The 23,789-nt window shown below is 46.6% G+C and overlaps 1 protein-coding gene across 4 annotated transcripts in view; it reads left to right on the top strand.

The window, feature by feature from the left end:
- The window catches only part of PLCE1 (phospholipase C epsilon 1), a 346,810-nt gene that overhangs the window by 305,370 nt on the left and 17,651 nt on the right, over nucleotides 1-23,789 (top strand). For all 4 annotated transcript variants that reach the window (XM_050959261.1, XM_050959258.1, XM_050959260.1 and 1 more), the window contains 4 exons: nucleotides 788-919; nucleotides 1,958-2,251; nucleotides 3,723-3,886; nucleotides 23,327-23,588. In XM_050959261.1, coding sequence (XP_050815218.1) covers nucleotides 788-919; nucleotides 1,958-2,251; nucleotides 3,723-3,886; nucleotides 23,327-23,588 — 852 coding nt within the window. The remainder of the gene's footprint in view (nucleotides 1-787; nucleotides 920-1,957; nucleotides 2,252-3,722; nucleotides 3,887-23,326; nucleotides 23,589-23,789) is intronic.

Genomic DNA, 23,789 nt, shown 5'->3' with positions numbered 1-23,789 from the left:
TAGATCTGATCAAAACCCACTGAAATCAATGGAAAGGAATTTAAATTAGTGGAAGTGGAATCCACTGATTTCAGTGAACTTTAGATCATGTCCTCAATGATTGTTTTGAATATATGTATATGGAATAATAATATTTATTATAGTGCTTTTCATCTGAGAATCTCAAAACAGTCACAATCATTAAGTGATTAAAAGATTTTGCACACTTACAAATATTTTCCAAATATGAGTTATAAATACTAGTTTTAATATAATATAAGATGGCCTGGAAAAGACTCATGGGTCAACTGGTATATTACCCTATGGTTCTTTGGGATTGTCCTTACAGCAAATGTAGTCATTTTTGCCAGGTTCATTTGAACACATAGTGTCGTTGCCTATAGTGTGTCAGTAGCATGATATGCTATACTTGTATGTTTTGATTTACCAGAAAAACTGGTTGGATATGTGATGAGTAGCATTAGTTTTTGGGTCTGAGTTTATTGTGACTGTTCAGTGTAGAATTTGTTTTGAGAGTCATTGGGGCTATTCTGTAATATGACACTTAAATCACTTCCTGCTCTCCAGCCAGAAATAAATCTCAGGCAACAGTTATGTCACAAAGATTTTTTTTCCTGTGCTGATGATTGTAAATATAGTTAGACTCAGTTACTGGGAATAATATGCTAGTTGTCCTGTGTGCTACTTTAGTATTAGTGCCTCAAAGAATAACGTGGAAAATGATGGAAAATGTCATGCCCTCTTGGTCATGTTTTTTGGATTATTTATTTTACTTTTATGGGAACAGGCCTGTCAACGCTAAACCCATCTGGCTCTAGCAGAGGAAAGGAAAGAAAAAGCAGGAAGTCCATTTTTGGCAACAATCCGGGCAGACTAAGCCCTGGGGAGCCAGCAACACTTGCCAAAGCATCTGGAAAAGGTAAAGTCAGGATCTTCTTTCACCAATCACGTGGAATGACTGTAGTCCAACACATACACCAGATCAAGTTGTTAAAGATCAAACAATTTACTGTGTGCATGCTGCTCTTGAATTTTGGAATCACTTTTCATTAACAGTGCAGCTATTACAATAACTTTTTTATAAAGAATCAACTGTAAAGTAATGGAATGTTAGTATAGGATTAATTTGCTGGAGGTATAAAGTCAGTCAGTTAAAAATTACTGATGAAAATGATTGATTCACAATTAAAATATTTGTATCTTATAGCTTGAACATGTATTTTAGGATTAAGTTTATATCTTAAAAGATATGTGAGGAGATTTTCACAGGTGCAAATGACAGTTAAAATGGCAGTTAGCTGTTTATGTCTTGAAAAGCTTCGCCATAGTCTTTGGGCAAAATCCTGCACTTAGTCTTTGTCCAAACTTCAGTGGGGCTGCAAGGGATATAAATCAGAAGAGAATGTGGCCCTCCATCTTTTACTGCAGGCTGTATAGTTAAGTTTGAAGGTTACATAGTAGTCTTAAAGAAATTTTATACCCTTTCCATTTAAACAATCTCTGTATTCCATGCAGTGTACTAGCAATATTATAAAGGTGTCCAGCAATGAATTAAGAGTCAAGACTCATTTCAAATTGTTAAGATATTCTCACACATTAAATACTACGTTAAATATGTACTCATTTAATTCAAGGAAATGATATTCAAATATTTATTTATGGAAATATCTATTAATACATGTCTAGTTACAGTATCAATTAGTCTAGTTACAGTATCAATTGTTACATGTCTAGTTACAGTATCAATTAGTATTTAACCATTATGTAGTCAGTCTCTCACTAATTGCTCTTACTGCATATGAGGAAAGAAACGTGATACCTATGTGAACAGTGTGGTTTCTAGAGATCATTTATTTTTACTCAACCCAAAATACATAAATATACTTCACAGGAAAAAACTGATGCTTGAGGTCTGAGGATCTGCAGCTATAATTTGAGATTAATGTTTATTTTCCAGGTCCTTTTGAGGGTGCCCGGCAAACCTGGGAAGAACTTTGTTCTCCTCCTTTCAACTCTACAACTTCTCTCAGTTCTATCATAAGGACACCTAAATGTTATCATATCTCTTCACTGAATGAGAATGCTGCCAAACGTCTGTGCAGACGGTATTCTCAGAAACTGATTGAGCATACCACCTGTCAGCTATTGAGAACATATCCTGCTGCCACACGCATTGACTCTTCAAACCCCCATCCCCTTATATTCTGGCTCCATGGAATACAGCTTGTGGCAGTTAACTATCAAACTGATGGTATGGGTAGAATAATTCCTCTAGTAAAATATTTTTATGTACATTTTAAATATTATAAAATAAGTGCTTCCTTAATTATGAAACTGTATTTACCATAATATTCCTTTACCTTACCATCATCTGTATTTGTGGATTTATTAAACAGATGTTGGGTTATTTTGCAAAGATACTGTACTTGAAAAAGATTTAAACCAGCTACAAAAAGAAAAAGATAAAGATATACTGTAAACTTCATTGTGGCAGATGTGAAGTTTCAAGTGAATATACACCTGGGTGGTAACTCATAAAGAATAGGGCCAAGATTGTTTCCATTAGCACAGCCTGCATAAAAAGTGTTGCATAAGGGCTCCACTCCAGAAATAGCCTTGGGAGAAGTTGTGACTCTTGTTCCCAGGGAGGTGATTTATGTCAGCTCTTGAAAGGGTGCATCTTCCTTCCCAACACATGCCTGCCCAGCCAACCAACCTTCCTCACCCACTTGCTTGCCACAGAGAACATCACACCTGCACTGTACTCAGAAGGGAGACAAATGATTTGGGTAAAACTCCATGTGGCCATTTGAGATGTGTTGGGGGGCTTTACCTGGCATTAGTCCCTTGTGCAACTGTGTTAAGGCTAAAAGCAATCTGTGCCTAATTTGGTAGGTCTTTTGCCTCGCTGATGACATGGAAGTGCCTAGAGCACTGCACCCACAGACACCATAATTGGCTGGAATCCATCACTTTTCCACTGCTGTAGCCATAGCATCATTTATGATGTCAAGTATCAGAGAGGTGGCCGTGTTAGTCTGGATCTGTAAAAGCAGCAGAGAGTCCTGTGGCACCTTATAGACTAACAGACATATTGGAGCATGAGCTTTCGTGGGTAAATACTCACTTCGTCGGATGCATCTGATGAAGTGGGTATTCACCCACGAAAGCTCATGCTCCAATACGTCTGTTAATCTATAAGATGCCACAGGATTCTTTGCATCATTTATGATAACTCTTTAAGAATACAAAGGCACAGAATTCCCTTATCCTAGAAGTGACTCCTCTGGAACGAAGTCTGGGTGCTGATGCAGTGATGGTTACCATCTTTGGGCTATATTCTCTCCCTATTTATGCTCCCTTATCTTTTGGGTTTTCATAGAAAGTTGCTCCATTCAGCTGTCTACAAATTACATAATCCGTTTTTTCATCCTAGATTTTGGGGCACATCTCAGGAAACTTGCTAGGTATTGTTCATGGGTGTGGCCAAGACCTAATTAGAACAAAAACTAGAAAATGGGTAAAACTAGAAAATCCTTTTTTTTTAAAGTATAAACTATTTGGGCAACTTGGATATGTAAGTTAAAGCTGTCCCCTGAAATTTAATATTAGTTTTATACTGTCAGTTCAATTTTAACAGTAATTTTTTTGAAGACCCACATTTTGCTGTCTTTCTTTTGAATCTTCACTATTTTTCAGTTGTGACTGCTTTACTTTTGCAGATCTCCCTCTGCATCTTAATGCAGCGATGTTTGAGGCGAATGGTGGCTGTGGGTGTGTTTTGAAACCCCCTGTTCTGTGGGACAAGAACTGTCCAATGTACCAGCAATTTTCTCCATTAGACCGAGATCCGTATAATATAGAGCCAGCTATATATTCTTTAACAGTAAGTACATTTTAAGGGAATGCTAAATAGTAAAAATATTAATATTAAAAGCTAAATATTCAAACTGGATGTCATGTAACTTCAGTCCTAAAAGGATCCCATCACTTTACAATCGCACTTTTATATTATGTGATGGGGCGACGATTCACCGGCGCAGCACCTCCTGCTGGTTGTCCTGGGAATTAGCTCTTCCAGCCTGGAGCCCCCCTTGCAGGCCAGTGTCTCGCCTGCCGCTGACCCCTGCGTCCCTCACTGTGCCCCTCTACATGAGGATTCTGCCCAACGCAATACCCCTTCACTGTGGGTCTGCCCTCCCAGGGTAACCCCCAACCTGCTATTCCCACCTTGCCTCAGTGGCTACTGAGAGTCTCTATTTAGCTCCCGATCACTTGGGCAGATGGCAGTCTGTAAAAAACTCATCATCGGCAAGGGAGGTTGGACCAGATGCCTCTGCCTATTCCTGGGCTGCCCCTCTGCAGCCCTAATACCCTTCTGTGGGCCCTTAACTCGGCCTGCAGCCTAGGGCTTTGCTAGGCTGGAACTCCTCAGCTCCCTCTGCCCTTCCCTGGCACTGCTCCACCCTAGGTACCCTCCTCAGCTTCCCAGGCAGCCAGGTCCTTCTCTCTCTGACAGCTGGAGAGAGAATGTCTTAGTCCTTCTGGCCCACCACCCTCTTATAAGGGCCAGCTGGGCCCTGATTGCACTGGCTACAGCTGTGGCTGCTTTCCCAATCTGCCCAGGTTTTTTCCAGCCACAGCCCTCTCCAGGGCTGCTTTAACCCCTTCAGGGCCAGAGCAGGGTGACCATCCTGCTATATATTCTATAATAATAATATGAGAATGACCATATTGGGTCAGACCAAAGGTCCACATAGCCCAGTATCCTGTCTTCTGACAGTGGCCAATGCCAGGTGCCCCAGAGGGAATGAACAGAACAGGTAATCATCAAGTGATCCATTCCGTCTCCCATTCCCAGCTTCTGGCAAACAGAGGCTAGGGACACCATCCCCAGAGGCGGCTCCAGGCCTCAGCACGCCAAGCGCGTGCTTGGGGCGGCAAGCCGCGGGGGCACTTTGCCTGCACCGTGAGGGCGGCAGGCAAGCTGCGTTCGGTGGCTTGCCTGTGGAGGGTCCGCTGGTCCCACGGCTTCAGCGAACTTCCCGCAGGAGTGCCTGTGAGAGGTCCACTGAAGCCGCGGGACCAGCGGACCCTCCATGCTTGGGGCAGCAAAATGCCTAGAGCCGCCCCTGACCATCCCTGCCCATCCTGGCTAATAGCCATGTATGGACCTATCCTTCATGAACTTACCTAGTTCTTTTTTGAACCCTGTTATAGTCTTGGCATTCACAACATCCTCTGGCAAAGAGTTCCACAGACTTACTGTGCATTCCGTGAAAAAATACTTCCTTTGTTTGTTTTAAACCTGCAGCCTATTAATTTCAGTTGGTCAACCCAGTTCTTGTGTTTTGAGAAGGAGTAAATAATAGTTCCTTATTTACTTTCTCCACACCAGTCATGATTTTATAGATGTCAATCATATCCCCTCTTAGGGTACATCTACACTACGGGATTATTCCAATTTTACATAAACCGGTTTTATAAAACAGATTGTATAAAGTCGAGTGCACGCGGCCACACTAAGCACATTAATTTGGCGGTGCGCATCCATGGTCCGAGGCTAGCGTCGATTTCCGGAGCGTTACACTGTGGGTAGCTATTCCGTAGCTATCCCATAGTTCCCGCAGTCTCCCCCACCCCTTAGAATTCTGGGTTGAGAGCACAGTGGCTGATGGGGCAAAAATCATTGTTGCGAGTGGTTCTGGGTAAATGTCGTCAGTCATTCCTTCCTCCAGGAAAGCAATGGCAGACAATCATTTCATGCCCCTTTTCCTTGGATTGCCCTGACAGACGCCATAGCACGGCAACCATGGAGCCCGTTCAGCTTCTTTTTTTTACAGTCACCGTATGTGTACTGGATGCCGCGGACAGAGGCGATACTCCAGCGCTACACAGCAGCATTCATTTGCTTTTACATGATAGCAGAGACGGTTACCAGTCATTCTGTACTGTCTGCTGCCAGTGTAAATTGGCAATGAGATGACGGTTACCTATCTTTCTGTACTGTCCGCTGCTATCATGAGTGCCCCTGGCTGAGATCAGCCGGGGGCGCAAAAGCAAAACTGGGAATGACTCCCCGAGTCAATCCCTCCTTTATGGTTTCTGAAAATAGAGTCAGTCCTGCCTAGAATATGGGGCAAGTGTACTAGAGAACCAGTGTATCAGAGAGCGCAGCTGCTCCGTGTCAGATCCCGCAGAAATGATGAGCTACATGCCATTCACGGGGGGGTGCCCCTGCAACAACCCCACCCGTTGCTTCCCTTCTCCCCCAACCTTCCTGGGCTACCGTGGCAGTGTGCCCCCCATTTGTGTCATGAAGTTATAAAGAATGCAGGAATAAGAATCAGTGTCTTGTTAGTGAGATAAAATGAGGAGGAGGCAGCCTCCAGGTGCTTTGACAGTCCAGGCAGGACATTAAGCGATGCGGAGGAGAGGAGCCCAGCATCCTGCTGCTGTGATAGTCCAGGCAGTACAGAATCTTTTCTTTACACAGGAAAGGGAGGGGGCTGATGGAGCTTAGCCCCCAGTTGCTATGATGAGGACGGTTACCAGCCGTTCTGTCCCATCTACTGGGAATGACCAGGAATCATTCCTATTTTTACCCAGGGGCCCCCGGCCGACCTCACCTGAAGCCAGCCAGGAGCACTCACGGGCTGATGGTGACGACTGATATCAGTCATATTGTACCATCTGCCACCAGGGAGGGGAGAGGAGTGGATACTGCTCTTCACTGCTGCAGCATCGCGTCTACCAGCAGCATTCAGTAGACATAGGGTGACATTGAAAGAAGTCAAGAAGCGCGTTCTTTCCCTTTTATTTCATGTGTGTGTGGGGGGGAGTAAATTGACGAGCTATTCCCTGAACCACGCCGGACAATGTGTTTGAATCTACAGGCACTGAGAGCTCAGCCAAGAATGCAAATACTTTTCGGAGACTGCTGGGGACTGTGGGATAGCTGGAGTCCTCAGTACCCCCTCCCTTCCTCCATGAGTGTCCATTTGAGTCTCTGGCTTCCCGTTACACTTGTCACGCAGCACTGTGTAGCCTGTGGATTTTTTTTTCAAACGCTTTGGCATTTCGTCTTCTGTAACGGAGCTTTGATAGAACAGATTTGTCTCCCCATACAGCAATCAGATTCAGTATCTTCTGTACGGTCCATGCTGGAGCTCTTTTTGGATTTGGGACTGCATTGCCACCCGTGCTGATCAGAGCTCCACGCTGGGCAAACAGGAAATGAAAATCAAAATTTTGCGGGGCTTTTCCTGTTTACCTTGCCGCTGCATCCGAGCTGAGATTCCTGTCCAGAGCGGTCACAGTGGTGCACTGTGGGATACCGCCCGGAGGCCAATACCGTCGATTTGCGGCCACACTAACCCTAATCCGATATGGTAATACCGATTTTAGCGCTACTCCTTTCGTCGGGGAGGAGTACAGAAACCGATTTAAAGAGCCTTTTATATCAATATAAAGGGCCTCGTAGTGTGGACGGGTACAGCGTTAAATCGGTTTAATGCTGCTAAAATCGGTTTAAACGCGTAGTGTAGAACAGGCCTTAGTCGTCTCTTTTCCAAGCTAAAAAGTCCAGTTTTCTTATCTCTCCACATACAGCAGCCGTTCCATACCCCTAATAATTTTTGTTGCCCTTTTCTGAACCTTTTCCAATTCCAGTATATCTTTTTTGAGACGGGGCGACCACATCTGCACATACGGATTTATATAGAGGCAATATGATATTTTCTATCTTATTATCAATCCCTTTCTTAATGATTCCCAACATTCTGTTTTCTTTTTTGACTGTTTCTGCACATTGAGTGGATGTTTTCAGAGAACTGTCCACAATGACTCCAAGATCACTTTCTTGAGTGGTAACAGCTAATTTAGACCCAATCATTTTATATGTATAGTTGGGATTATGTTTTCCAATGTGTATTTCTTTGCATTTATCAACCTTGAATTTCATCTGCCATTTTGTTTCCCAGTCACGCAGTTTTGTGAGATCCTTTTGTAGCTCTTAGCAGTCTGCCTGGGACTTAGCTATCCTGAGTAGTTTTGTATCATCTGCAAATTTTGCCACCTCACTGTTTACCCCCTTTTCCAGATCATTTATGAATGTGTTGAATAAGACTGGTCCCAGTACAGACCCTTAGGGAATGCCATTATTTACCTTTCTCCATTCTGAAAACTGACCATTTATTCCTTCCCTTTGTTTCCTATCCTTTAACTAGTTACTGATCCATGAGAGCACCTTCCCCCTTATCCCATGACAGCTTATCTGGGGACCTTGTCAAAGGCTTTCTGAAAATCTTAAGTACACTATATCCACTGGATCCCCCTGGTCCACATGCTTGTTGACCCCCTCAAAGAATTCTAGTAGATTGGTGAGGCATGATTTCCCTTTACAAAAACCGTGTTGACCCTTCCCCAGCAAATTATATTAATCCATGTGTCTGATAAGTTTGTTCTTTACTATAGTTTCAAACAGTTTGCCCGGTACTGAAGTCAGGCTTACCGGCCTGTAATTGCTGGGATCACCTCTGGAGCCATTTTTAAAAATTGGCATCACATTAGCTATCCTTCAGTCATTTGGTACAGAATAATGACTTGTAATAACTAAGATCAGTATAACTAAAAGAAGTTACTGGGGGGGAAATTCTCTAGTTCATTTGTTCGTGCATTGACAGCACTGTGTTTATGGAGGCTTTTACTGTTTCCCCTTGTTGACGTGAGTGCTTACCCCTAGGGTACCTCTATGTACCGAGACATGGCGATGCATGGGACTGCACCTCTCACACCTCTTCTGATCTCTGAAGACCAGAGTCATCTCTGGACTCTCTCACTGGGTCTTCTATGGCTCAGCCCTTCCCCCAAGTCACACAACAGTTCAGCTCCCCTTCTGAGATTCAGTCCCGTTCCAGGGTTCATCTGAAAAGCAGTTTTTTCACACCACCTGGGCTTAACTCTAAACAAAAAGGTCCTTCGCCCTCCTGTGCTCCTCCCCTCATCAGGATGGTGACTGACTGTTGGGAGTCCAAATACGACTTAAATTAGCCTTCTGCTTGTATCTCATTTTCTGGTATTCACAGACCCTAGGTGGGGGTTTCTCGCCACTCTAGGGCCTCACCGTAGGAAGTAGCCCTGCCTCTGTAGCTATGTTTTCCGGCCAGAGACAATCCCAAATAATGGACCTTCTTTGAGGCCCTTCAGAGGGACAGGGAACTGTCCCTAGCTTCTCTCTCCTGGATCCCTCCCCATCAATTGAACTCCCTCAGCTCCTTATACAGCCTAGCTCCGCCTCCCAGGGGTCTCTGGTAATCGTGCTTCTTGCAGCTTCCCAGTCCCAGCCAGCTCCATTTTCAACCAGTCCTTACTCAGCCTGCTCTGTTACTCTTTTTGGAACAGCAGTTATGGAATCATAGAAATGTAGGGGCTGAAAGGGGCATCGAAGTCAGCAAGTCCAGCCCCTAGTGCTGAGGCAGGACCAAGTAAAACTAGGTCATCCCTGACAGGTGTTTGTCCAACCTGTTCTTAAAAACCTCCAGTGATGAGGATTCCATAGCCTCCCTTGGAAGCTTATTTCAGAACTTAACTACTCTTACAGTTAGTAAGTTTTTCTTAATATCTAACCTAAATCTCCCTTGCTGCATATGAAGCCTGTTGTTTCTTGTCCAACCTTCAGTGGACATGGAGAACAATTGATCACAGTCCTCTTTATAACAGCCCTTGACACATTTGAAGACTGTGATCAGGTCACTGCCTCAGTCTTCTTTCCCCAAGATTAAACATGCCCAGGTTTTTAACTTTCCGCATAGGTCAAGTTTTCTAAACCTTTTATCATTTTTGTTGCTCTTCTCTGGACTATTTCCAATTTTTCCACATTTTTCTTCAAGTCTGACACCCAGACCTGGATACAGTACTACAACTGAGGCCTCGCCAGTGCCCAGGAGAGTGGGCACTGGCGAATCCCATGTCTTATAGTCCTGTTAACACACCCCAGAATATTAGCCTTTTTCATAATTGCATCACATTAGTGACTGCTATTCAGTTTGTGTTCCACTAAAACACCCAGATCCTTCTCAGCAGTGCTACTTCCTAGCCAATTATTCCCCATTTGGTGCTGTGCCATTGATTTTTCCTTCCTAAGTGAGATACTTCGTACTTGTCTTTACTGAATGTCATCTTGTTGAATTCAGACCAGCTCTCCAATTTGTCACTGTCTTTTTGAATTGTAATCTTGGCCTCCAAAGTGCTTCCAACCCTGTTTGGTGTCATCTGCAAATTTTATAAGCATCCTCTTCACTCCATTAACCAAGTCATTAATGAAAATATTGAATAGTACCAGACCCAGGACTGACCCCTGGAGGACGCCGCTAGATACACCCTCTCAGTTTGACAGTGAACCATCGATAACTACTCTGAATACAGTCTTTCAACCAGCTGTGCACCCATCTTATAATAATTTCATGTAGACCACATTTCCCTAATTTGCTTATGAGACTATCATGTGGGACTGTGTCAAAAGTCTTACTACAATCAAGATATATCTACTAGGCCAGCATTCCTGTCAAAGAAGGAAGTGAGGTTGGTTTGGCATGCTTTCTTCTTGACAAATCCATGCTGGCTATTCCATATAACCCTATTATCATCTAGATAATGCTTGCAAATTGATTGTTTAATAATTTGTTACAATATCTTTCCATGTAGTGAAGTTAGGCTGACTGCACCATAAGTCCTTGGGTCGTCTTTTTTCCCTTTTTCAAAGATAAGTACGTTTGCCCTTTTCCAGTCCTCTGGGATCTCACTCATTTTCTATGAGTTTCTCAAAGATAATCACTAATGGTTCCAGGATTGCTGCAGCCAGGGCCAGCTTTAGGCCGATTCCCCCTAATTCCCGGGCCTCGTGCCTAAGAGGGCCCTGCAGCGTCTGGGAGAGGGGCCCTGCAAGATAAGGCCCCGGAAAACAACTGCTGCCGAGGAAGGACCCTCTACTGAATTGCCGCTGCTATCTTAGGCGGCAGCTCAATCGCTGCCGCTGTCTTCGGCGGCATTTCGGCAGCAGCCGGCCCTGGCTGCAGCTAGTTCCTCAAGTACCCTAGGATGAATTTCTTCAGGCTTTGCCACCTTGAATACATCTAACTTATCGAAATATTCCTTATCGTGTTCTCCCCCCTTATTGTTAATGTTGTGTTTAGTATCTGGTCACCACTGTTTTAGTGAAGACTGAACAAAACAGGCATTTAACCCTTCAACCTTCTTGATATCATTCATTATTAGCTCTTCTTCCTTGATAAGTAGAGGACATACACTTTCCTTAATCTGTCTCTTGCTCCTAATGTTTTGAAATAACCAGTACTTATTGCCCTTTATATCCCTTGCTAGATGTATTTTATTTTGTGCCTTAGCCTTTCTGATTTTATCCCTGCATGCTTGTGCTATTCTTTTGTACTTATCCGTAGCAATTTATACATTTTTCCACTTTTTGTAGAATTCATTTTTGATTTTCAGGTCATTGAAGAGCTCCTGAGGGAGCCATATTGTCCTCTTACTATTCTTTCTTTCATATAGGGGTAGTTTGCAGTTGTGCTTTTAATACTGTCTCCTTGAGAAATTACCAGCTCTTCTGAACTCCTATAACTCTGAGATCAGTGGTTCTCAACCAGGGGTCCGAAGCCCCCTGGAGGGCCACAAGCAAGTTTCAGGGGGGCCTCCAAGCATGGCCAGTGTTAGACTCGCTAGGGCCCAAGGCAGAAAGCCAAAGCCCCACCATGCAGGACTGCAGCCCAGGGCACTGAGCCCCACCACCTGGGGCAGAAGCCAAAGCCTGAGGAACTTAGCTTCACAGTGGAGCCCTGGGCACTTACCCTGATTGCTACCCCTTAACACTGGCCCTGGGTTTTATATGCAGAAAAACAGTTGTTGTGGCACAGCTGGAGTGTGCAGTTTTTATAGCATGTTGGGGGGCGGGGGCTTACAAAGAAAAATTTTGAGTACTGCTCCTTAGATGAGTTCCCAGGGGACCTGGGACCTACCAATTTTCTGAGTTTTAGTCTGCTTTTTTGAAATCCATTGTCCTTGTTCTGCTGCTTTCACTACTTCCTTTCATTAGAATCACAAAATTTATCATTTCATGATCCCTTTCACCCAAGTTGCCTTCAACCTTCAGATTCCAACCAGTTCCTCCCCTATCGGTCAGAATCAAGTCCAAAATGGCTGTCCTCCTGGTTACTGCCTCCATTTTCTGAAACAAAAAGTTGTGCTAATACAGTCCAAAAACTTATTGGAAATTTTGTGTTTTGACATATTACTTTTCCAACAAATGTCTGGGTGGTTAGCCCCACATTACTATTTGGCCTTGTGTTTTGGATATATCTGTTTGTTCCAGAAATGCCTCGTTCACCTCTGTGCAAGGTTCCCTCTCCACTCGTGGCATCTCCTGCTGGTCGCTCTGGGGATTAGCTCGTCTCATGCTGTGACCTCCTCAGTGGTCTCTCCACCCGTCATCTTCTCTGTATGCAGTCTCTCTCACTCTCAGTGCTGCCACTTCTGGTCCGTGGCTTTGCCCTACAACCAGGTCACTAAGTCCCTCCCTTTCCAGGGAAATCACAGTTTTTCTGGACCAGCTATCTAGTGGGCATCTCTTACACCCTGTACAACTACCCTGTAGCTAGTAAGGGAACCCAGGCCAACCCTCAACACTGGGTTCCAGCTCAGAGACCCTATAACATGCAGCCTGGGTCTGTACTGCCTTTGACCTTGTTGCCGTTTCCCTAGGCTTTTTCCTACCGAACTGGCTCCCCTCACCCTGGATTTGCCAGCTTCTCTACTCCCTCCTCTCAGGGAGTTGGTGCAGCCTGCCTTCCTCCAGCCTCAAATACTCTTGTCCCCCTTTCGAGGGAGTGACTGCCCTTCCCTAGCTGCAGCCCTCCTCTCTAGCCAGCTACCTGCCTTTCTGCATATCCCATCCTGTTCCTGCCCAGATGAGCCCATTCCTCCTCCATTAGCTCCCTGTCTTGCAGCCTAATTAGTAGCTTGGGCCCATCTGGCCTCACCCAGCTCTTGCCAGGCCAATGTGTTTGCACGCCCAATCACAACTTCCTGTTCCTGATCTGGTGGTCCATAGTGGACCCTACCATGACATCGCCCCTATTTTTCCCCTTTTATCTTTACCCATAGATTTTCAAGTGGTTTATCTCTCACCTCCTTCTGGACCTCAGAACAAGTGGATATGTTTTTTTTAATGTATATTGCAACACCTCCTCCCTTTTTATCCTTACTGCCAGGCGAACGAGCGATATCCCTCTGTACCAATACTGAAGTCGTGAGACTTATCCCACCAGGTCAATTAAATCAGAATTTAGCTTATATACGAATACTTCTAGTTCTTCCCATTTATTCCCCATACTCCTTGCATTTGTGTATAGAGATGTAAGATGTTGAGCAGATTCCCCTACTGATTTCTCTCTTGTTGCTCCTATGACTTTACTGTAATTTTCTATGTCTCCCCCTCTCTGCTCCCCCACATCTAGAACTCTGCTGATCTGCCTACACACCTGGCCCCTGGCTCCAGGGTCCCAACACAGAGGTTGGCACTACTCCTCCACCCAGGCACAGGCAACTGAGCAACAAAATAGCAGATTAAATTCAGTGTTGAGAAATGCAAAATAATATACATTAGAAAACATAATCCCAACTATGCATAGAAAATGATGGGGTCTAAATTGATACCATTCAAGAAACAGATCTTCGGGTCATCGTGGATAGTTGTCTGACATCTGCTCAACGTGCAGTGGCAGTCAAAAAAGCTAACAATGTTAGAAACCTTTAGGAAAGGGATAGATAATAAGACAAAAAATATCATAATGGCAATCTAAAAATCCATGGTTTGCCGACACCTTGAATACTGCATGCAGTTCTGGTGGCCCCATCTCAAAAAAGATACATTAAAATTAGAGCTGCCAAGTGATTAAAAAAGTTAATCGCGCCATTAATCACAGTGTTAAACAATAATAGAATACCATTTAATTATTTTGGGATGTTTTCTACATTTTCAAATATATTGATTTCAATTACAACACAGAATACAAAGTGTACAGTGTTCACTTTATATTTACTTTTTTATTACAAGTATTTGCACTGTAAAAAAACAAAATAAATAATATTTTTCAATTCACCTAATACAAGTACTGTAGTGCAATCTCATTATCATGAAAGTTGAACTTGAATTATGTACAAAAAAACTGCATTCAAAAATAAAACAACGTAACATTTTAGAGCCTACAAGTCCACTCAGTCCTACTTCTTGTTCAGCCAGTTGCTCAGACAAACAAGTTTGTTTGCATTTGGAGGAGATAATGCTGCCCACTTCTTGTTCACAGTGTCACCTGAAAGTGAGAACAGGCATTCTCCTGGCACTGTTGTAGCCAGCATTGCAAGATATTTACGTGCCAGATGCTCTGAAGATTCACATGTCCCTTCATACTTCAACCACCATTCCAGGGGACATGCGTCCATGGTGATGACGGGTTCTGCTCGATAACAATCCAAAGCACTGCAGACTGACGCATGCTCATTTCCATTAGCTGAATCAGATGGCACCAGCAGAAGGTTGATTTTCTTTTTTGGTGGTTTGGGTTCTGTAGTTTCCACTTCAGAGTGTTGCTCTTTTAAGACTTCTGAAAGCATGCTCCACATCTGTCCCTCTCAGATTTTGGAAGACACTTCATATTCTTAAATCTTGGGTCGAGGGCTGTAGCTATCTTTAGAAATCTCACATTGATACCTTCTTTGTGTTTTGTAAAATCTGTAAAAGTGAAAGTGTTCTTAAAATGAACATGTGCTAGGTCATCTCTATAACTGCTATAACATGAAATATATTGCAGAATGCAGGTAAAATAGAGCAGGGGAACATACAGTTCTCCCCCCAAGAAGTTCAGTTGCAAATTTAATTAACACATTTTTTTTTAATGAGCATCATTAGCATGGAAACGTCCTGGAATGGTGGCCAAAGCATGAAGGGACATACGAATGTTTCACGTATCTGGCACATAAATACCTTGCAATGCCAGCTACAACAGTGCCATGCAAATATCTGTTCTCACTTTCTGGTGACATTGCAAATAAGAAGAGGGCAGCATTATCTCCTCTAAATGTAAACAAACTTGTTTGTCATAGGGCTGCGGGGGCGGGATCGATCTAAGATACGCAACTTCAGCTACACTGTTCGCGTAGCTGAAGTCAAAGTATCTTAGTTCGACTTACCTGGCCATCCTCACGGCGCTGAGTCAACTGCCGCAGCTCCCCCGTCAACGCTGCTTACTCCTCCTGCCAAGGTGGAGCATGGGCATCGATTCGCGGATCGATTTATCGTGTCTAGATGAGACGCAATAAATGGATCCCCTATAGATTGATTACTGCCCGCCGATTCTGTGCATAGTATAGACGTACCCATAGCGATTAGCTGAACAAAAGGTAGAGCTGAGTGGACTTGTAGGCTCTGAAGTTTTGTCTGAGAGTGCAGTTCTGTAACAAAAAAAAAAAATCTACATTTGTAAATTTTACTTTCATGATAAAGAAATGATAAAGTACTTGTATGAGGTGAATTGAAAAATACTGTTTCTTTTGTGTATCATTTTTACAGTGCAAATATTTGTAAAAGACGGTTACTCACCTTTGTAACTGTTGTTCTTCGAGATGTGTTGCTCATATCCATTCCAGTTAGGTGTGTGCGCCGCGCGTGCATATTCGTCGGAAAACTTTTACCCTAGCAACTCAGTGGGCCGGCAGGTCGCCCCCTAGAGTGGCGCCGTCATGGTGCTCGATATATACTCCTGCCGGCCCACCCGCTCCTCAGTTCCTTCTTGCCGGCTACTCCGACAGTGGGGAAGGAGGGCGGGTGTGGAATGGATATGAGCAACACATCTCGAAGAACAACAGTTACAAAGGTGAGTAACCGTCTTTTCTTCTTCGAGTGATTGCTCATATCCATTCCAGTTAGGTGAATCCCAAGCCTTACGTAGGCAGTGGGGTCGAAGTGAAATGTGGCAGAATGAAAACTGCTGAGCCAGAGGCTACAGCATCTCTTGACTGTTGAACCAGGGCATACTGCGAAGCAAAGGTATGGACCAAGGACCAATGGAGCTGCGCGACAGATCTCGTGGGTAGGAACACGAGCCAGCAAGGCGGCAGATGAAGCCTGAGCCCTGGTAGAATGCACGGTGATGTGGCTTGGGGAAATATGAGCCAAATCATAACAAGTGCGGATGTACGCCATCACCCAAGATGAGATCCTCTGAGAGGAAAACAAGCAAGCCTTCCCTTTGGTCTGCTACCGTGACAGAGCTGGGGCACCTTACGAAATGGTTCTGTCAGCGCAATATAAATGCGAGCACTCTACAGATGTCCAGGGAGTGCAATTGTTGCGCCCATTGCGTTGAGCTGTGGGTAACATGAAAGGCCGAAACCACCTTAGGGAGGAAAGCCGGGTGCAGTCATAACTGCACCTTGTCTTTGTGAAACCTAGTGTACGGCGGAACCACCGTAAGAGCTCTGAGCTCGGAGACTCGTCTGGCCGATGTAACAGCTACGAGGAAAGTTGTCGTCCAAGACAGGTATAGCAGAGGGCCGGTCGCGAACGGCTTGAATGGGGGAGACATAAGTCTGGTTAAAACTAGGTTGAGGTCCCAGGTTGGGGCTGGGCGGCACACCCGAGGGTGCAAGCGCTCCAAGCCCTTGAGGGACCTCGAACCCATAGAGTGTGAGAACACGGAACGTCCACCTTAGCCTGGCTGGAAGGTAGAGATGGCTGCCGAGTATACCCTCAGCGATGATACCGCCAGGCCCTGCCGCTGAAGGCCAGAGGCAGGCCAAATAGAGGGGATCGAGACCTCAGTAGGAGCAAGATCGAGTGTATTGCACCTGTAGAAGAAGCGCTTCCACACGGCCCGGTACGTCGACCAGGTGGAAGGCTTCCTGTCACCCCAGCTCAGTTACGCAGCAGCCACACCGTGAGGCGAAGAGCCTGCAGGTCCGGGTGACGAAGCCTGTCGTGGCCCTGAGTGATGAGGTCTGGGTGGGTTGGCAGGGTAATTGGGTCGGTTATCAACAGGCCGAGCAACGTGGTATGTCAGTGCTGCCTGGACCACGCTGGAGTGATCATGATGATGCGCGCGCTGCCCCTGCGGAGTTTGAGTAGGACCTAATGAACCAGTGGGAACAGTGGGAAGGCATAAAGGAGTTGGCCTTTCCACGGCATCAGGAATGCGTCCAAGATCGATCCCGAGGAGAGACCTTGGAAGGAGCAGAACATCTGGCATTTTCTGCTCTCGCAGTAAGCGAACAGGTCTATGTGAGGAAAAATCTCCACTTCTGGAAAGCAGAACGCCTCACATGGGTCAGAGTGACCAGTCGTAAGACAGGAAAGGCCTGCTGAGTCAAAGCGCCAAGGCGTTCCAAACGCCTGGGAGAAAGGACGTCACCAGCTCCATCGAGTGGGCCATGCAAAAGTCCCAGAAATGGATGGCCTCCTGACAAAAGAGGGGAGGACCATGTCCCTCCCTGGTTATTTATGAAGCACATGGCCGTTGTGTTGGCTGTAAACACCGAGATACAACGGCCTCGCAGCTGCCGCTGGAACCCCTGGCACGCCAGGCGGACTACTCTCATTTTTGGGGCATTGATGTGGAATGCCAGCTCCCGAGAAGACCAAAGGCCTTAAGCTCGGAGGTGACCATGAGCACTCGAGCAGAGAGATGATGCGTCCGTCGTCAGAGGCAGTGAGGGCTGGGGCGGATGGAACCGCATCCCTGCCCACACCAGGGAGGGAGTTAGCCACCACTCTAGGGAGCCTAAGGTGCTCGAGGGAACGGTGACTACCATGACCATTGGCTCCCTGTCCGGGTGGTACGCCGAGGTGAGCCGGACTTGGAGAGGACGGAGGCGGAGCTTGGCGTGTTTGGTTACAACTTGCGGGCAGCCATGGACCCAGGAGACGGAAACAAGTGCGAGCCGAGGTCGTTGGGAAAGTCTGCGGACCTCGGATGATTGTTGCCATCTCCTAAAACCGCAGTTGTGATAAGCAGGCTCCAGCTAGGTTGGAGACCAGGATAGCCCCTAGTAAGTCCAACCTCTGCGTGGGAACCAGAGTGGATTGCTCTATAGTAATCATCAGGCCTAGACCTGTGAATAAGACCGTGACCATGCCCACGTGCTGAGTGGTTTGTGTCTCGGAGTCTCCTCGGATAAGCGGATCGTCCAGATACGGAAAAACGCATATCCGACATCACCAAAGGTAGGTGGCGACTATGGCCGTAAACCAGAAGTACTGACGGTTGGCTAGAAAGCGGAGGTATCTCCTGTGCGGAGGGAAGATGGCGTTGCGAAAGTACGCGTCCTTCATATCGAGGGCGGCATAGTAGCCCCCAGGAGGCAAGGATGGAATAATGGTTCCCAGGGATACCATGCGGAACTTCAACCTTATCCTAAACTGGTTGAGTCCGCGCAGGACTAGGAAGGTCTGAGACCTGCGTTCAAGTGGAGGACTAGGGCATAACAGGAGTAGACTCCCTTGCCCCTTTCGTCAGTCGGCGTCTGCACCTCTTGTACGAGGAATTGCTTGTGAGAGGGGTCCCTGAAGGGGGACAGGGCTGGAACAAATTAGAGGTGGTACCTATGCTCCACCGTGCGCAGGACCCAGCGATCTGAAATTAACTGGGGCCACGCCAGGAGAAAGCGGGATTGGGATCCCGGCCTGTGACTGGTACACCGCCCTCAGGCGCACCTTGGAAGGTTCGTCTTTGGTCCCAGTGGTAATTGCGAGGGACCTTGACCTTGGCTCTTTAGGGGTCCTGACGTTCGTCTGCGACCACCTTGGCCTCGCCGTTTGCCAAAGCCCTGTCTTTGGCTAGGCACAGAGTATGGCGGCTGGGGACAGAAAGGCCTGCATTTGGTCGCTGGCATATGCATGCTGAGAGAGCGCATTAGGACCTTATTGACCATAGGCTTCGCAGCCTGGGGCTGTCTTTGCCGCGAAGAGGCCTTTACCAACAAAGGGTAAATCCTGAATGGCATACTGCAGCTCCGGCTGGAGGTTTGAAACCTGAAGCCATGAGATGCACCTCATGGCGACACCAAAGGCCAGAGTCCTGGCTGCTGAGTCTGCTGCGTCCAACGAGGCCTGGAGGGACGCTCTGGGTACCTTTTTCCCCCGTCCTCCAAGACGGCAGTGAACTCTTGGCGGGAGTTTTGAGGGAGAAACTCCCTAAACTAAACTACCTTCACTCAGGTGCTATAATTATAGCAGCTAAGCAAGGCTTGTTGCTTTGCTACCCAAAGCTGCAGGGCCTCTGCAGAGTACATCTGGCTGTCAAGTAGGTTCATTCGCCAAGCCTCCTTTGGTTTCGGGGCTGGCGCCCGCTGGCCATACCGATACCTCTCCTTAACTGACTGAAAGACTAGTGAGCAGAGAGGAGAGCGGACAGACGAGTAGTCGTACCCCTTAGAGGGCCCCATACCGAGTCCTCTACCTCTGGGACCTCCTCCACCTCAGGTTGTGGAGGTACTAAAAAAAGGCATGGGCAGAGTCTCTGACTCTATTGGACCTTGCCCAACTCGGCACCGGGGATCGGCACCGGGAGGCGTACCGGTACCTGGAACGAGATCCAGACCTGCAACCAGAACGGTGCTGGGAGGTCGACCGAGATCTCGAGGCTCGGGGAGAGGCTACGGGAGTCACGGTACCTGTCGCGGTGCCAGGAGTCGGAATGGTGCCGATAGTAGCGGGTCGGCGAACGGGATACCGACCGGTGCGGCGAGTGCGACCAGTACCGATGAGGAAAACAGCACCGGGACTGCAAGTGATGTCGGGTGTGCCGACGGGACCTGGAGTGTCTGCGGAACCGTGATCATGAACGGTGCCGCTCTGCTGTGCTGGCAGAGGACGGTCATATGAAGAGACTGTATTACCCACACCGGCGGTGCCGGGGTCAGGCAGCATCGACTCTGTCATGGCAATGAGATCCCTCGCCGTTGGTAATGTCTCCAGCGTGGAGGGAACAGCAGGCTCAACCACAGTGCATACTGGGGAGCTGTCAGGCACCGGATTCGACGGCCCTCGTGGGACCGGGATCGACGGTGCCGACGTTGTCGGTGCCTCAGCAGGTGTCGGTGCTGGGCGATCCAACTTAGACGAGCTCTCTGGCTGCGGTGCAGTTGGTACAGAAGCAGCAGGAGCAGTAAGCTCAACCACGGCGCGTGCCGGGGAGCCGTCAGGCACCGGATTCGACAGCCCTTGTGGCACCGGGATCGACGGTGCCGACGTCGTCGGTGCCTCAGCAGGTGTCGATGCCGGGCGATCCGACTTAGACGAGCTCTCTGGCTGCGGTGCAGTTGGTACAGAAGCAGCAGGAGCAGTAAGCTCAACCACGGCGCGTGCCGGGGAGCCGTCAGGCACCAGATTCGACGGCCCTTGTGGGACCGGGATCGACGGTGCCGACGTTGTCGGTGCCTCAGCAGGTGTCGGTGCCGGGCGATCCGACTTAGACGAGCTCTCTGGCTGCGGTGCAGTTGGCACGGAAGCAGCAGGAGCAGTAAGCTCAACCACGGCGCGTGCCGGGGAGCCGTCAGGCACCGGATTCGACGGCCCTTGTGGGACCGGGATCGACGGTGCCAACGTCGTCGGTGCCTCAGCAGGTGTCGGTGCCGGGCGATCCGACTTAGACGAGCTCTCTGGCTGCGGTGCAGTTGGCACAGAAGCAGCGGGAGCAGTAAGCTCTACCACGGCGCGTGCCGGGGAGCTGTCAGGCACTGGATTCAATGGCTCTGGGGGACTGGAATCGACGGTGCCGATGTCATCGGTGCCTCTTCAGGTGTCGGTGCCGGGCAATCCGACTTAGACGAGCTCTCTGGCTGCGATGCAGGTGGCACGGAAGCAGCAGGAGCAGGGGGCTCAACCACGGCGCGTGCCGGGGAGCCGTCAGGCACCAGCAGGAATTGTAGGCTTTCTCGACCTCGGAGGAAGGGAGCGGTGCCGAGTTGACTTCGGTGCCGGCGACGTCCGGTGCCGAAAGGCCTTGGCGGTACCGGCGGGGTCCGGTGCCGAGGAGGCGCTTCTGCCAGCCGCTTGATCATCGCTTGGTGCCAAAGGTGGAGGGGTAAGTGAAAGTCCCGCTCCTTTTTGTTCTCGGCTTAAAAGCCTTGCAAATGGGGCACTTAGCTGTCAAGTGTGATTCCCTGAGGCACTTCAAACAGGAGTCATGTGGATCTCCCTTCGGCATCGGCTTCTGGCAGGCCGAGCCCATTTTAAAACCCGGTGAGCCGTGCATGGGCTCCGGCACCGGGTGCAGGGAAGGGGCTACTTCCTGAACCCTGCTAACTATTACTAAACTAACTATGTTAGCAGAGAAAAAACGTATAACTATACAAATATATATATAAAAGGATTACAACTGCATAACTATATACGAGAACTACGAGTAGCTAGGGAAGTGGAGGTCAGCTAAGCCGTGCTCCACTGTTCCAACGACCGACACGGGCGGTAAGAAGGAACTGAGGAGCGGGTGGGCCGGCAGGAGTATATATCGAGCACCATGACGGCGCCACTCTAGGGGGCGACCTGCCGGCCCACTGAGTTGCTAGGGTAAAAGTTTTCCGACGAATGTGCACGCGCGGCGCACACACCTAACTGGAATGGATATGAGCAATCACTCGAAGAAGAATAAAAATATACACCGATTTCAATTACAACACAGAATACAATATATATGAAAATGTAGAACAACATTCAAAATATTTAATAAATTTCAATTGTAATTCTATTAATTAACAGTGCGATTAAAACTGCGATTAACCATGATTAATTTTTTGAGTTAATCACATAAGTAACTGTGATTAATAGACCGGCCTAATTAAAATTAGAAAAAGTAGAGAAAGGCAACAAAAATTATTAGGGATATGGAACAGATTCCATATGAGGAGAGATTAAAAAGAGTGAGACAGTTTAGTTGAGAAAAGAAATGACTAAGGGAGGATATGATAGAGGCTTATAAAATCATGAATGGTGTGGAGAAGGTGAATAATGGAAGTACTTTACCCCTTTACATAGCACAAGAACCAGGGATCATCCAATGAAATTAATAGGCAGCACATTGAGAACAAACTAAGGGAAGTACTTCTTCACAGTACACACAGTCAACCTGTGGAACTCATTGCCAGGAGATGTTGAGAAGGCCAAAAGTATAACTGGACTCAAAAAAAGAGTTAGATAAGTTCATGGTGGACAAGTCCATCAATGGCTGTTAGCCAGAATAGTCAGGGATGCAACCCCATGCTCTGTCCCTAAACACCTGACTGCCATAAGCTGGATCTGTTCATTCCCTCTGAAATATCTGGTACCAGCCACAGTCAGAAGATAGGATACTGGGTAAGATGGACTGTTGGTCTGACCCACTATTGCCGTTCATATGTTCTTATGTTCCAATAACTCCCCCATTTTGCTGTTCTGTCACAGGCCTTTATAGCCCCATGTGTAGCCTACCTCCTTTTAATTGGTTCAGTTCAGCCTACCTGCTCTGACACTGGGGAGCTGTGCCTGGTTTACTCACAGGGCCCAGCTACTCTGTGACACCACCGTAGTGTCAGTTAGGAGGCCCTGATACTGAAAACATTCCACTGGGGGCACTCACTTGAATAATGTTACACGTATGCTGAAGTATTTTCAGGGCTTCATTTCTCCCTTACTGAAAAGACGTTTATAAACATCAGTAGGGGTGCAGTGAAAAACCTTTAAATCTTTTTTTAAGTAATATAATATAATGAGGACATATTATTTAAAGGATGTTCTGTCAGAAATTTGAATGTTTTTAAATTAGTCCCTTTGTGGAGATATTTGAGAAAATTTATATGAGATTAACAGGAATCAAATGTATCCTAATTCTGAGCATTTAGGGTCAAATTCTCTCATTTATCAGAGTAGCTCCATTGAAGGCAGTGGAGTTACTCTGATAACTGAGAGGAAAAATTGACCCTTATTATCTTGATTCCAAGTACAAGTACATTTTTTTGATTAACCTTCAAATACTTTGAATTGTTACATTCATGAGATATGTTCTATTTTTCAAATGAAAGATACACTAGCAATTGTACTTGTTTTAAGCTGCTCTGTTTCTGAAATCACTATCTTGGCAATTTAGAATACTGAATCAGGGTTGTAATTAGATCAGCATGTTAACAAATTGTTCTTTGGAGTATGATAAATTTTATTTAACTTGAAAATGCAACATTAAAAAAAAACCCAGCCCACTAATTGGTTACTTTGTGTTCTCCTCTGCTTCAGATTGTGTCTGGACAAAATGTTTGTCTTAGCAACAGCACAGGAAGTCCATGCATTGAAGTTGATGTACTTGGGATGTCTTTGGATAGCTGCCATTTCCGCACAAAACCCATTCATCGCAATACTCTCAACCCCATGTGGAATGAACAGTTTCTGTACCGGGTTCACTTTGAGGATCTGGTCTTTCTTAGATTTGCGGTTGTTGAAAACAACAGCTCAGCTATAACTGCTCAAAGAATCATTCCACTAAAGGCTCTAAAAAGAGGTAAAATACAATTTGCACTAACTTTGTACATAGTGCCTAGATCCTGAATTACGACTGAGAGTGCTCAGCATCACTTCGTGGGATGTATTTAGTTCTGGGGCCATCTGTCTCAGATGTCAATTAGAGCATTTTCAGTGCCTAGGTTATACTGTGCTGGCTACCCTTTGCCCCTAGAGACCATTCCAAGAACTTGTGATTACT

The sequence above is a fragment of the Gopherus flavomarginatus genome, chromosome 6 (genome assembly GCF_025201925.1).
Source record: "Gopherus flavomarginatus isolate rGopFla2 chromosome 6, rGopFla2.mat.asm, whole genome shotgun sequence".
Taxonomy (NCBI): domain Eukaryota; kingdom Metazoa; phylum Chordata; order Testudines; family Testudinidae; genus Gopherus; species Gopherus flavomarginatus.
Note: the sequence above shows the minus strand (reverse complement) of the source record. Positions and strands in the feature narration are given on the sequence as shown.